General features: G+C 43.2%; 2 protein-coding genes across 5 annotated transcripts in view; one reads left to right on the top strand and one right to left on the bottom strand.

Moving 5' to 3' along the window:
• Positions 1-4,109, bottom strand: part of DNPH1 (2'-deoxynucleoside 5'-phosphate N-hydrolase 1) — a 34,418-nt gene extending 30,309 nt beyond the window's left edge. The window contains exon 1 of the mRNA XM_056552934.1: positions 3,904-4,109. Within this exon, the coding sequence (XP_056408909.1) occupies positions 3,904-4,048 (145 nt within the window). The 5' untranslated portion in view covers positions 4,049-4,109. The remainder of the gene's footprint in view (positions 1-3,903) is intronic.
• TTBK1 (tau tubulin kinase 1) overlaps positions 4,060-15,076 on the top strand; it is a 291,447-nt gene continuing 280,430 nt past the window's right edge. Inside the window, exon 1 of one of the 4 annotated variants that reach the window (XM_056552932.1) lies at positions 4,060-4,186. Coding sequence is in view for 2 of the 4 variants with exons in the window: in XM_056552930.1 (XP_056408905.1) it covers positions 4,204-4,215 (12 nt within the window). In the remaining 2 variants the exon portion in view is untranslated. The other 3 variants (XM_056552933.1, XM_056552930.1, XM_056552929.1) reach the window with 3 other exon arrangements.

Genomic DNA, 15,076 nt, shown 5'->3' with positions numbered 1-15,076 from the left:
TGTTATAGGTCCCTATGGGATAACAATGATCAGTATAAGAGATCAGTGTGTGCAGTGTTATAGGTCCCTATGGGATAACAATGATCAGTATAAGAGATCAGTGTGTGCAGTGTTATAGGTCCCTATGGGATAATAATGATCAGTATAAGAGATCAGTGTGTGCAGTGTTATAGGTCCCTATGGGATAACAATGATCAGTATAAGAGATCAGTGTGTGCAGTGTTATAGGTCCCTATGGGATAATAATGATCAGTATAAGAGATCAGTGTGTGCAGTGTTATAGGTCCCTATGGGATAATAATGATCAGTATAAGAGATCAGTGTGTGCAGTGTTATAGTCTCCTATGGGATAACAATGATCAGTATAAGAGATCAGTGTGTGCAGTGTTATAGGTCCCTATGGGATAACAATGATCAGTATAAGAGATCAGTGTGTGCAGTGTTATAGTCTCCTATAGGATAACAATGATCAGTATAAGAGATCAGTGTGTGCAGTGTTATAGGTCCCTATGGGATAACAATGATCAGTATAAGAGATCAGTGTGTGCAGTGTTATAGGTTCCTATGGGATAACAATGATCAGTATAAGAGATCAGTGTGTGCAGTGTTATAGGTCCCTATGGGATAACAATGATCAGTATAAGAGATCAGTGTGTGCAGTGTTATAGGTCCCTATGGGATAACAATGATCAGTATAAGAGATCAGTGTGTGCAGTGTTATAGGTCCCTATGGGATAACAATGATCAGTATAAGAGATCAGTGTGTGCAGTGTTATAGGTCCCTATGGGATAACAATGATCAGTATAAGAGATCAGTGTGTGCAGTGTTATAGGTCCCTATGGGATAACAATGATCAGTATAAGAGATCAGTGTGTGCAGTGTTATAGGTCCCTATGGGATAACAATGATCAGTATAAGAGATCAGTGTGTGCAGTGTTATAGGTCCCTATGGGATAATAATGATCAGTATAAGAGATCAGTGTGTGCAGTGTTATAGGTCCCTATGGGATAACAATGATCAGTATAAGAGATCAGTGTGTGCAGTGTTATAGGTCCCTATGGGATAATAATGATCAGTATAAGAGATCAGTGTGTGCAGTGTTATAGGTCCCTATGGGACCTATAACACTGCAAAAAGAATGTAAAAAAAAAAAGTGTTAATAAAGGTCATTTAACCCCTTCCCTAATAAAAGTTTGAATCACCCCCCTTTTCCCATAAAAAAAATAAAACCGTGTAAAAAAAAAAAATAAATAAACATATGTGGTATTACCGCGTGCGTAAATGTCCGAACTATAAAAATATATCATTAATTAAACCGCACGGTCAATGGCGTACGCGCAAAAAAATTCCAAAGTCCAAAAAAGCGTATTTTGGTCACTTTTTATTCCATTAAAAAAAATGAATAAAAAGTGATCAAAACAAAAATCATATCGATAAAAACTTCAGATCACAGCGCAAAAAATGAGTCCTCATACCGCCCCATACACGGAAAAATAAAAGTTATAGGGGTCAGAAGATGACAATTTTAAACGTATATATTTTCCTGCATGAAGTTATGATTTTTTCCAGAAGTGCGACAATATCACCTATATAAGTCGGGGATCAGTTTAATCGTATGGACCTACAGAATAATGAGAAGGGGTCATTTTTACCGAAATATGCACTGCGTAGAAACGGAAGCCCCCAAAAGTTACAAAATGGCGTTTTTTTTTTTCGATTTTGTCGCACAATGATTTTTTTTTCCGTTTCGCCGTAGATTTTTGGGTAAAATGACTGATGTCACTGCAAAGTAGAATTGGTGACGCAAAAAATAAGCCATAATATGGATTTTTAGGTGGAAAATTTAAAAGATTATGATTTTTAAAAGGTAAGGAGGAAAAAACGAAAGTGCAAAAACGGAAAAACCCTGAGTCCTTAAGGGGTTAAAGAACTGTACAGTCCTGTATACAATGTCACACATCACATACAATACATATACACACAATACACCCCATACATCAATGTTTCCCTATCAGTGTGCCTCCAGCTGTTACAAAACTATAACTCCCAGCATGCCCAGACAGTCAATGGCTGTACATGCATGCTGGGAGTTGTAGTTGTGCAACAGCTGGAGGCACCCTGGTTTGTTAAACACTCCCCATACACTCCACATACAATGGTCATCCCAGAACCAATCAGCAGTTTCCCATAGAGATATGGATTCAACATACAATGGTTCCAAGGCCCCAGAACCAATTACCATTTTTACATAGACATATGTACTCGACATATGATGGTTTCAACATATGATGGTTCTCCTGGAACCAATTAATATCATATGTTGAGGGACCACTGTATATACAGTGGGTGTTATATAGAGGATGTTTAGTATATACTAGGGAGTTATATGGAGGGGAGTATATACAGGGGATGTATATACAGGGGATGTTATATGGAGGATGTTTAGTATATACGGGGGTGTTATATGAAGGGGAGTATATACAGGGGGAGTTATATGGAGGGGAGTATATACGGGGGTGTTATATGAAGGGGAGTATATACAGGGGGTGTTATATAGAGGGGAGTATATACAGGGGGAGTTATATGGAGGGGAGTATATACGGGGGTGTTATATAGAGGGGAGTATATACGGGGGTGTTATATAGAGGGGAGTATATACAGGGGGTGTTATATGGAGAGGAGTATATACAGGGGGTGTTATATGGAGAGGAGTATATACAGGGGTGTTATATAGAGGGGTGTATATACAGGGGTGTTATATAGAGGGGTGTATATACAGGGGTGTTATATAGAGGGGTGTATATACAGGGGGTGTTATATAGAGGGGTGTATATACAGGGGGTGTTATATAGAGGGGAGTATATACAGGGGGTGTTATATAGAGGGGAGTATATACAGGGGGTGTTATATAGAGGGGAGTATATACAGGGGTGTTATATAGAGGGGTGTATATACAGGGGGTGTTATAAGAAGGGGAGTATATACAGGGGTGTTATATAGAGGGGTGTATATACAGGGGGTGTTATAAGAAGGGGAGTATATACAGGGGTGTTATATAGAGGGGTGTATATATAGGGGTGTTATATAGAGGGGAGTATATACAGGGGTGTTATATAGAGGGGTGTATATACAGGGGGTGTTATATGAAGGGGAGTATATACAGGGGGTGTTATATGAAGGGGAGTATATACGGGGGTGTTATATAGAGGGGTGTATATACAGGGGGCGTTATATAGAGGGGAGTATATACAGGGGGTGTTATATAGAGGGGAGTATATACAGGGGGTGTTATATGGAGGATGTTTAGTATATACTAAGGAGTTATATGGAGGGGAGTATATACGGGGGTGTTATATAGAGGGGAGTATATACAGGGGTGTTATATAGAGGGGGTGTTATATGAAGGGGTGTATATACAGGGGGTGTTATATGAAGGGGTATATATACAGGGGGTGTTATATAGAGGGGAGTATATACAGGGGTGTTATATAGAGGGGAGTATATACAGGGGTGTTATATAGAGGGGAGTATATACAGGGGTGTTATATAGAGGGGTGTATATACAGGGAGTGTTATATAGAGGGGTGTATATACAGGGAGTGTTATATAGAGGGGTGTATATACAGGGAGTGTTATATAGAGGGGTGTATATACAGGGAGTGTTATATAGAGGGGTGTATATACAGGGAGTGTTATATAGAGGGGTGTATATACAGGGAGTGTTATATGGAGGGGAGTATATACAGGGGATGTTTGTTTAGTATATTCTAGGGAGTTATATGGAGGGGTGTATAGTATATAAAGGAGTGTGTAATATAAACAGATTTTATCTACTTAAAGTAAATTTGTGTCTGCAGATTAGAGCGCCGCCATTTTGTCGGTGCCCGGCTACAGCCATTACCGGCCTCAGAGATCTCCGGGCTCGCGATGTGCTCGGTCAGCACTGTCCCGTACCGCTTCAGTAACCGGATGATCCGCTCGTACAACGCACGGTCCTCTCTGCCACCCCGGATACTGCCGCAGAAATACACCGACAAACCCGACATCTTGTAGAAGTCCACAGAGCCCGCCACAACTGTCACGTGATTGGGAGGAGCTTATGTCCGCTGTGGGGTGGGAGGAGCTTATGTCCGCTGTGTGGTAAGATAAGAAGAAAAGGCGGGAAAGTGAAAAACAGTGAAAAGGTAGAGACGGTGAGGAGATGATAGAGACGGTGAGGAGATGATAGAGACGGTGAGGAGATGATAGAGACGGTGAGGAGATGATAGAGACGGTGAGGAGATGATAGAGACGGTGAGGAGATGATGGATGGGGAGATAAGAGATGGGGAGATAAGAGATGGGGAGATAAGAGATGGGGAGATAAGATGGAGAGGATGAGGAGAGAAGATGAGGAGATAAGAGATGGGGAGATAAGATGGAGAGGATGAGGAGAGAAGATGAGGAGATAAGAGATGGGGAGATAAGATGGAGAGGATGAGGAGATAAGATGGAGAGGATGAGGAGAGAAGATGAGGAGATAAGAAATGGGGAGGATGAGGAGATAAGAGATGGGGAGATAAGAGATGGAGAAGACGAGGAGATAAGAAATGGGGAGGATGAGGAGATAAGAGATGGAGAGGATGAGGAGAGAAGAGATGGAAAGGATGAGGAGATAAGATGGAGGGGATGAGGAGATAAGATGGAGAGGAGATAAGATGGAGAGGATGAGGAGATAAGATGGAGAGGATGAGGAGAGAAGATGGAGAGGATGAGGAGAAAAGATGGAGAGGAGATAAGATGGAGAGGATGAGGAGATAAGATGGAGAGGATGAGGAGAGAAGAGATGGAGAGGATGAGGAGATAAGATGGAGAGGATGAGGAGAGAAGAGATGGAAAGGATGAGGAGATAAGATGGAGAGGATGAGGAGATAAGATGGAGAGGAGATAAGATGGAGAGGATGAGGAGATAAGAGATGGAAAGGATGAGGAGATAAGAGATGGAGAGGATGAGGAGATAAGATGGAGAGGATGAGGAGATAAGATGGAGAGGATGAGGAGATAAGATGGAGAGGATGAGGAGATAAGATGGAGAGGATGAGGAGATAAGAGATGGGGAGGATGAGGAGATAAGAGATGGGGAGGATGAGGAGATAAGAGATGGGGAGGATGAGGAGATAAGAGATGGGGAGGATGAGGAGAAAAGAGATGGGGAGGATGAGGAGATAAGAGATGGAGAGGATGAGGAGATAAGAGATGGGGAGGATGAGGAGATAAGAGATGGGGAGGATGAGGAGATAAGAGATGGAGAGGATGAGGAGATAAGAGATGGGGAGGATGAGGAGATAAGAGATGGGGAGGATGAGGAGATAAGAGATGGGGAGGATGAGGAGATAAGAGATGGGGAGGATGAGGAGATAAGAGATGGAGAGGATGAGGAGATAAGAGATGGAGAGGATGAGGAGAAAAGAGATGGGGAGGATGAGGAGATAAGATATGGGGAGGATGAGGAGATAAGATGGAGAGGATGAGGAGATAAGATGGAGAGGATGAGGAGATAAGAGATGGGGAGGATGAGGAGATAAGAGATGGGGAGGATGAGGAGATAAGAGATGGGGAGGATGAGGAGATAAGAGATGGAGAGGATGAGGAGATAAGAGATGGGGAGGATGAGGAGATAAGAGATGGAGAGGATGAGGAGATAAGAGATGGGGAGGATGAGGAGATAAGAGATGGGGAGGATGAGGAGATAAGAGATGGAGAGGATGAGGAGAAAAGAGATGGAGAGGATGAGGAGATAAGAGATGGAGAGGATGAGGAGATAAGATGGAGAGGATGAGGAGAAAAGAGATGGAGAGGATGAGGAGATAAGAGATGGGGAGGATGCGGAGATGGAGAGATAAGATAGTGTTGTTACCACAATAAGAAAAACAAAATGGCATTCTCAGAATGTAAACAGGTCTCAAATAACAAAATAATGTAAAAGGCATAATGTAATAATAATGTAAAAGGTATAATATAATGTAACAATAATGTAAAAGGCATAATATAATAATAATGTAAAAGGCATAATATAATAATAATGTAAAAGGCATAATATAATGTAATAATAATGTAAAAGGCATAATATAATGTAACAATAATGTAAAAGGCATAATGTAATAATAATGTAAAAGGCATAATATAAAGTAACAATAAATTAAAAGGCATAATATAATGTAACAAAAATGTAAAAGGCATAATATAATAATAATGTAAAAGGCATAATATAACCTAACAAAAATGTAAAAGGCAAAATGTAATAATAATGTCAAAGGCATAATATAATGTAACAAAAATGTAAAAGGCATAATATAATAATAATGTAAAAGGCATAATGTAATAATAATGTAAAAGGTATAATATAATCTAACAAAAATGTAAAAGGCATAATGTAATAATAATGTAAAAGGTATAATGTAACAAAAATGTAAAAGGCATAATGTAATAATAATGTAAAAGGCATAATATAATGTAACAAAAATGTAAAAGGCATAATGTAATAATAATGTAAAAGGCATAATATAATGTAACAATAATGTTAAAGGCATAATATAATGTAACAATAATGTAAAATGCATAATATAAAGTAGCAATAATGTAAAAGGAATAATATAGTGTAACAATAATTTAAAAGGCATAATATAAAGTAGCAATAATGTAAAAGGCATAATATAAAGTAGCAATAATGTAAAAGGCATAATATAATGTAACAATAATTTAAAAGGCATAATATAAAGTAACAATAAATTAAAAGGCATAATATAAAGTAACAATAAATTAAAAGGCATAATATAATGTAACAATAAATTAAAAGGCATAATATAATGTAACAATAATGTTAAAGGCATAATATAATGTAACAATAATTTAAAAGGCATAATATAAAGTAGCAATAATGTAAAAGGAATAATATAGTGTAACAATAATGTTAAAGGCATAATGTAATAATAATGTAAAAGGCATAATATAATGTAATAATAATGTAAAAGGCATAATGTAATAATAATGTAAAAGGCATAATATAATGTAATAATAATGTAAAAGGCATAATGTAATAATAATGTAAAAGGCATAATATAATGTAATAATAATGTAAAAGGCATAATATAATAATGTAATAATTATGTAAAAGGCATAATGTAATAATAATGTAAAAGGCATTATTATTCTATTTGCAATCAATATATATATATATATATTCCTGGCTCTGAGATACACACGTCTGAGGTACACACATCTCTGGAATACACATATCTCTGGATACTGTGAGAAGGTTAAGGGTATGGTGGTTGATGGGCGATATGTGTCCCCGAGGCTCCTGGCCTTGGGGAAGTAAGAGCCGGTATTATTCAGTGTCTGTGCTGCGATGCAGACTGACACTGTGACCGTAGTATGGCTGGAAAGCCAATCCGGGACGGCTCTTACTGGGAATGGTCAAGTGTAGGGTGGGGGTCATTCCCCACAATCCAGGCCGGCTTTTGTTGGCCTTAAAGGCAGCCTGCTCCACCAGCTGAGGGGGATTTGCTAGTTTCAGCTCACACTGCCAGAGAGAGCTGAGAGTGGAGATCTTACCTGAGAGTCTGGAAGCTGGTGAGCAGTCTGCCTGGAGGCCTGGAAAAGACTTGCTTGATGCCGCATGGCATGGACTCAGGTGGACTTTTGTTACATTTTCCTTTGTTCTGCATTTAACCCCTTAAGGACCAGGGACATACCGGTACGTCCTGAGTCCTCTTCCTTACTGTAACGCAGGGGCCACGGCATGGCCCCTCGTCATAGCGGGTCGGGCCCGACACCTAGCAACGGCCGGGACCCGTGGCTAATAGCGCACGGCACTGATCGCGGTGCTGCGCGCTATTAACCCTTCAGACACGGCGTTCAAAGTTGATCGCCGCATCTAAAGTGAAACTAAACTACCCCCGGCTAGCTCAGCGGGCTGTTCGGGATCGCCGCGATTAAATCATGGTATCCCGAACAGCTGTAGGACAGCAGGAGGATCCAGGCATGAGCAGTCAAGCGTCAGAATCATTGATCAATGGTTTCCTATGAGAAACCATTGATCAATGTAAAAGATCAGTGTGTGCAGTGTTATAGCCCCCTATGGGATAACAATGATCAGTATAAGAGGAGATCAGTGTGTGCAGTGTTATAGCCCCTATGGGAGCTATAACATTGCAAAAAACAAAGTGGAGAAAAAAGTTAATAAAGATCATTTAACCCCTTCCCTAATAAAAGTTTGAATCACCCCCCTTTTCCCATAAAAAAAAAAACTGTGTAATTAAAAATAAGCATATGTGGTATTGCTGTGTGCAGAAATGTCCGAATTATAAAAATATATCATTAATTAAACCGCACGGTCAATGGTGTACGCGCAAAAAAAGTCCAAAATAGTGTATTTTTGGTCACTTTTTATATCATACAAAAATGGTACCGCTAAAAACTTCAGATCACGCCCAAAAAATGATCCCTCATACTGGCCCATACGCGGAAAAATGTAAAAGTTATAGGGGTTAGAAGATGACAATTTTAAACATATAAATTTTCCTGCATGTTGTTATGATTTTTTCTAGAAGTACGACAAAATCAAACCTATATAAGTAGGGGATCATTTTAATCATATGGACCTACAGAATAAAGAAAAGGTGTAATTTTTACCGAAAAATGTACTGCGTAGAAACGAAAGCCCCCAAAAGTTACAAAATTGTATTTTTCTTCAATTTTGTCGCGCAATGATTTTTTTTTCTGTTTCATAGTAGATTTTTGGGTAAAATGACTGATGTCATTACAAAGCAGAATTGGTGGCGCAAAAATTAAGCCATCATATGGATTTTTAGGTAAGGAGGAAAAAATGAAAATGCAAAAACAGAAAAACCCCTATTCCTTAAGGGGTTAAAGTCTGTTTGCCAAGTGTGAATAAAACACTGAACTTTGATTTGAAAAGTCCGGTTTCCTTGCCTCTATACTGCAACCGCACCTGTCTGCAAGAGCGAGTCATCACATTACACATATCTCTGGGAGACACATATCTCTTGAATACTGTAGGGATTTCACACTGGGTTAGTCCACCTCTAGCCCGTCCACCTGTCTCCTCACCTGAGAGAGCGCTCCGTTACCCCAAGCAACGCCTTCACCACAGGCTCAGTCCTGCTCTTGTACTCCACAGCTGGGCTTGTCCCACTTCCAACATGCTTGGTTGGTTGGTCCTGGCAACAACTTCACTGCAACTCGACCACTGGTTGCTCCTAGCAATGTGCTGCTCGCATCCTCCACCGATTGTAGGGATTTAACTCTGGGGTTAACTTTGGGATCATCCTTGAAACGGCCACAGGACATTTTTCCACTTCATTCAGCAGCAAACAATTCTTTATGCAGGTCCGGCTCCTCGCCAGCTTTATTAGGCAGTTTGCAGAATAAACAAAAATATAAACACAGAAAAACTAAATCCTAGGCCATCCAGTTACTGACTACACAGCACAGCATGCCCTGACTATCAACTTGAAGACTTTTCCCTGGTAGGTAAAACGTGTCCTGCAACCTTTTTCTCACTGTTCACGCACAGAATTTGCGGTCTCTTGCCTTTTGTTCTTAGACCCCTTGTCTGTCTCATACTGGAGAATGAACTCTTAACCTGTGTTACCACAAGTTGTCACAGTCCATTTCACTGGTGTGGATCACTCATAGCGGCCTTGCTGGGTGCTCCTCTCCCACACAGCCCTCCCCTGCTGTCTTCTTGGGGGAGAGTGACCAGACTACACTTGCTAGACTCTTAAATATCTGCCCTTCCTGCTGTTCTGTGTTGATTAGGCACCTGGTCTCTGCTAGCTCACCTAGGATAAAGGACAAAGAAAAACACTCTTTCATTGGCCTCAGTCCTGCCTCAATGCCACATATCCCCCCCCCCCCCCGCTCAGACTGGGAAGGAGCACTTGACTTCCAGAGACAGTGTCCAACTTCCTTTCCTTTTACATGACTAATTTCATCCAACAGGTATTGAGGCACTTAGCTTCTTCAGCGGATTCTATATGCACCATTTTAATGTTGCACCCATCTTTTATTTGCACTTTCACCAGCCACCGAGTACAAGACTTTTGGTCACCTTTGACAAATCCCTTGTAGAAGGCTCCATTCATGTCACGCCTTTCCAACGCCAGGTTCTTCATCTTGGTCTGCGCAGTGCTCTGGATACTAGGTGCTGACAAGGCAGAACTTCCAGGCCCTTGTCTTCTTCTGTCAAGGGTATGACCAATGTCTGAACTTTGCTGGTGGCCAAACAACCCTGTATCACCCATTTGCAGGACTTCTAAGATGTTCTCCACATTCTCAGGAGGCTTCTCTTTAATGCACCTTTCCATCTTCTACTTGAGACGGACTCTTCTCCAAATTCTACTTCTGCAGACTTTTATTCGGTGTTTTCTGGAACAAATCCAGCACCTCTCAGTGTTTCTTTTTTTTTTTTTCTCGATTAACTTTTTACTATTTTCATCACGTAAGCCAGTTACTGTCACGATTCGGCTGACTGGAGGTGGATCCTCTGTGCCAGAGAGGGATTGGCGTGGACCGTGTCGGTGGACCGGTTCTAAGTTGCTACTGGTATTCACCAGAGCCCGCCGCAAAGCGGGATGGTCTTGCAACGGTGGTAGCAACCAGGTCGTATCCACCGGCAACGGCTCAACCTCTCTGACTGCTGAGATAAGCGCGGTACAAGGGAGTAGACAAGAGCAAGGTCGGACGTAGCAGAAGGTCAGGGCAGGCAGCAAGGATCGTAGTTAGGGGCAACGGCAGGAGGTCTGGAACACAGGCTATGAACACACAAGGAAACGCTTTCACTGGCACAATGGCAACAAGATCCGGCGAGGGAGTGCAGGGGAAGTGAGGTATAAGTAGGGAGTGCACAGGTGAGGATACTGATTAGGCCTGCTGCGCCAATCAGTGGGGCAGTGGTCCTTTAAATCGCAGAGACCCGGCGCGCACGCGCCCTAAGGAGCGGGGCCGCGCGCGCCGGGACAACACAGACGGGGAACGGGTCAGGCACGGGAGCCGGGATGCGCATCGGGAGCGGGCGCGTCCCGCGTCGCGAATCGCATCCCGGCTGGGAGTAATATCGCAGCGCGCCTGGTCAGCAGGTCTGACCGGGGCGCTGCAAATGAGAGGACGCTGCGAACGCTCCGGGGAGGAGCGGGGACCCGGAGCGCTTGGCGTAACAGTACCCCCCCCTTGGGTCTCCCCCTCTTCTTGGAGCCTGAGAACCTGAGGATAAGACTTTTGTCTAGGATGTTGTCCTCAGGTTCCCAAGATCTCTCCTCTGGGCCACAATTCTCCCAATCAACCAAGAAGAATTTTTTTTACCTCTGACTGTCTTGGATGCTAGAATCTCCTTCACCGAGAAGACGTCAGACGAATCGGAAACAGGAGTGGGAGAAACAACTTTGGGAGAGAAGCGGTTAAGGATGAGTGGTTTAAGGAGAGAGACATGGAAGGCATTGGGAATACGGAGAGAAGGAGGAAGAAGGAGTTTGTAAGAGACAGGGTTGATCTGGCACAAGATTTTGAAAGGACCAAGATAGCGTGGTCCCAGTTTATAACTGGGGACACGAAAGCGGACATACTTAGCGGAGAGCCATACCTTGTCTCCGGGAGCAAAAATGGGGGGAGTTCTTCTTTTTTTATCAGCAAATTTTTTCATCCGGGATGAAGCCTGTAAAAGAGAATTTTGGGTTTCTTTCCATATGGTGGAAAGATCTCGAGTCACTTCATCAACAGCGGGCAAACCAGAGGGCGTGGGAGTGGGGAGGGGAGGAAGAGGGTGACGGCCGTACACCACGAAGAATGGGGATTTAGCAGAAGATTCGGAGACTCTGAAGTTGTATGAGAATTCGGCCCATGGTAGAAGATCTGCCCAGTCATCCTGGCGGGAGGAAACAAAATGTCGTAAATAGTCACCCAGGACCTGATTAATTCTTTCTACTTGCCCATTGGATTGGGGATGATAAGAAGAAGAGAAGTTTAATTTGATCTTGAGCTGCTTACAGAGGGCCCTCCAGAATTTAGACACAAATTGAACGCCTCTATCTGAGACGATATGCGTGGGCAACCCGTGAAGGCGAAAAATGTGTGTAAAAAATTGCTTTGCCAACTGAGGCGCCGAAGGAAGGCCTGGAAGAGGGATAAAATGTGCCATCTTGGAAAATCGATCAACGACCACCCAAACAACTGTGTTGCCACGGGATAAGGGCAAGTCAGTAATAAAGTCCATACCAATCTGTGACCAAGGTTGTTCAGGAACAGGCAGAGGATGAAGGAGACCAGCAGGCTTCTGGCGAGGAGTCTTATCCCGGGCACAGACAGTACAGGCCCGCACAAAATCAACAACATCAGTCTCCAGAGTAGGCCACCAATAAAATCGCGAGATGACTTCAAAGGATTTTTTGATGCCCGCATGGCCTGCGAGGTGGGAGGAGTGTCCCCACTTGAGAATCCCGAGGCGTTGGCGTGGAGAAACGAAGGTCTTCCCTGGAGGAGTTTGTCTGATGGAAGCTGGAGAAGTGGAGATCAGTCAGTCCGGAGGAATGATGTGTTGCGGAGAGGCTTCCACTTCAGAGGCATCTGAAGAACGAGAGAGAGCATCGGCCCTAATGTTCTTGTCAGCAGGGCGAAAATGGATTTCAAAGTTAAAACGGGCAAAGAACAACGACCACCTAGCCTGGCGAGGGTTCAGTCGTTGGGCACACTGGAGATAAGAGAGATTCTTGTGATCAGTGTATATAATAACTGGATATTTGGATCCCTCCAGCAGGTGCCTCCATTCCTCAAGCGCCAATTTTATGGCCAGTAATTCTCGATCACCAATGGAGTAGTTTTTCTCCGCCGGAGAGAAGGTCCTAGAAAAAAACCCACAAGTAACAGCATGCCCGGAAGAATTTCTTTGTAGAAGAACTGCTCCAGCTCCCACTGAGGAGGCGTCAACCTCCAATAAGAAGGGTTTAGATGGGTCAGGTCTGGAGAGTACGGGAGCAGAAGAAAAGGCAAACTTGAGATGTTTAAATGCGTCTTCCGCTTGGGGAGACCAGGACTTAGGATTGGCATTTTTCTTGGTTAGAGCCACGATAGGAGCCACAATAGTGGAAAAGTGTGGAAGAAATTGTCTGTAATAATTGGCGAACCCCAAAAAACGTTGGATAGCACAGAGTCTGGAGGGGCGTGGCCAATCTAATACGGCAGATAGTTTATCTGGGTCCATTTGTAGTCCCTGGCCAGAGACTAAGTATCCTAGGAAAGGAAGAGACTGACATTCAAAGAGACATTTTTCCATTTTGGCATAAAGTTGATTGTCCCGAAGTCTCTGAAGAACCATGCGGACATGCTGGCGGTGTTCTTCCAAGTTGGCAGAAAAAAATCAGAATATCGTCCAGGTAAACCACAACACAGGTATATAGAAGATCACGAAAAAATTTCATTTACAAAGTCTTGGAAGACGGCAGGGGCGTTGCAAAGGGCATGACCAGATATTCAAAGTGTCCATCTCTGGTGTTAAATGCAGTCTTCCATTCGTCCCCCTCCCTGATGCGGATGAGATTATAAGCACCTCTTAAGTCCAGCTTGGTAAAGATGTGGGCGCCTTGTAGGCGGTCAAAGAGTTCCGAGATAAGAGGTAGGGGGTAGCGTTTTTTTACCGTGATTTTATTATGTCCGCGGTAATCAATGCAAGGGCGTAGGGAGCCATCTTTTTTGGAGACAAAAAAAAATCCAGCTCCGGCAGGAGAGGAGGACTTGCGGATAAACCCCTTTTTTAAGTTCTCCTGGATGTATTCCGACATGGCTTGGGTTTCTGGAGCAGACAAAGGATAGATTCTGCCCCGGGGTGGAGTAGTACCCGGGAGGAGGTCAATAGGACAGTCATAAGGCCTGTGAGGAGGCAAAGTCTCTGCTTGTTTCTTGCAAAAAACATCAGCATAGTCCAGGTTTTTTTAATGTTTCCAGAGATAAGCAGAGAATAATCGTCTAATTGAGAGAAAGAAGGAGGGGGGAAGTGAGATTGGTAGCATTTGGAATTTATACGTTATTTTGGGGACTACATATGTCTGAAGTACATTTCTTCTCCCAATCCATGATATTAGAGGGTGGTCATACTCCTTTAGAAGGCCTTGCATGTCTGCTAGAAGGGGTTTGTAGTTAGCATCATACAATACAGATAGGGAGGCCGTGCTATGGACCCCCAGGTACTTGAGGGAAGAAGGGGCCCATGGGAAAGGGGAGAGCGATTTGAGGTTGTCAACCCTATCTTGAGGGAGTGTAATATTCAGGAGTTCCGACTTGGATATATTGACCTTAAAGTTCGAGAGTTGCCCAAACTCCGAGAACAATGACACCAGGCAGGAGAGACCCTCCTCCGGCTTTGAAAGAAGAAAGAGCAGGTCATCTGCAAAAGCTAGCGTCTTGAGTTCACCATCAGGTGTAAGTACTCCCCTCACTCTCTCTAGTTGGCGTATTTTTTGGAGGAGGGACTCCATGACTAGGATAAAAAGCGTACGGGATAGGGGGCACACCTGCCTGGTGCCATTCGTTATGTGGAAAGAAGGTGATATTGTATTGTTGATTAGCGGGGAGGCGTATAGGAAAAGACAGCAGCGATAAATGGGGACGGGAAACCAAACTTCTGAAGCACCGCCATCATGAACGACCAGCTCACCCTATCGAAGGCCTTCTTGGCATCAACACTGAGAAGGACCAACGGAAGCCCACTCGACCATGCATGATGTATGGCAGCCAGGAGTTTAAATGTATTGGACCTGCCCTCCCGCCCAGGCACAAAACCGGACTGTTCATGAGATGTGGGAGGAAGTTTTTGATCTGTAGGGAGAGAAGCTTGGCCCATATCTTCAGATCTATATTAAGCAGAGATATGGGCCTGTAGCTCCCACAATCCATAGGGTCTTTACCCTCTTTAGCAATGAGAGTGATGTGAGCTTCTTGTGCCTGTTTTGGGAGGGCCATCCCTTGCAGTAGGGAGTTACAGGAGGCGGTGAGGTACGGTAGTAGCGTGTCCAAACATTTGGTGTA

The sequence above is a fragment of the Hyla sarda genome, unplaced genomic scaffold, assembly GCF_029499605.1.
Source record: "Hyla sarda isolate aHylSar1 unplaced genomic scaffold, aHylSar1.hap1 scaffold_212, whole genome shotgun sequence".
In the NCBI taxonomy this organism is placed as follows: Eukaryota; Metazoa; Chordata; class Amphibia; order Anura; family Hylidae; genus Hyla; species Hyla sarda.
This window is presented reverse-complemented; position numbering and strand designations above follow the sequence as displayed.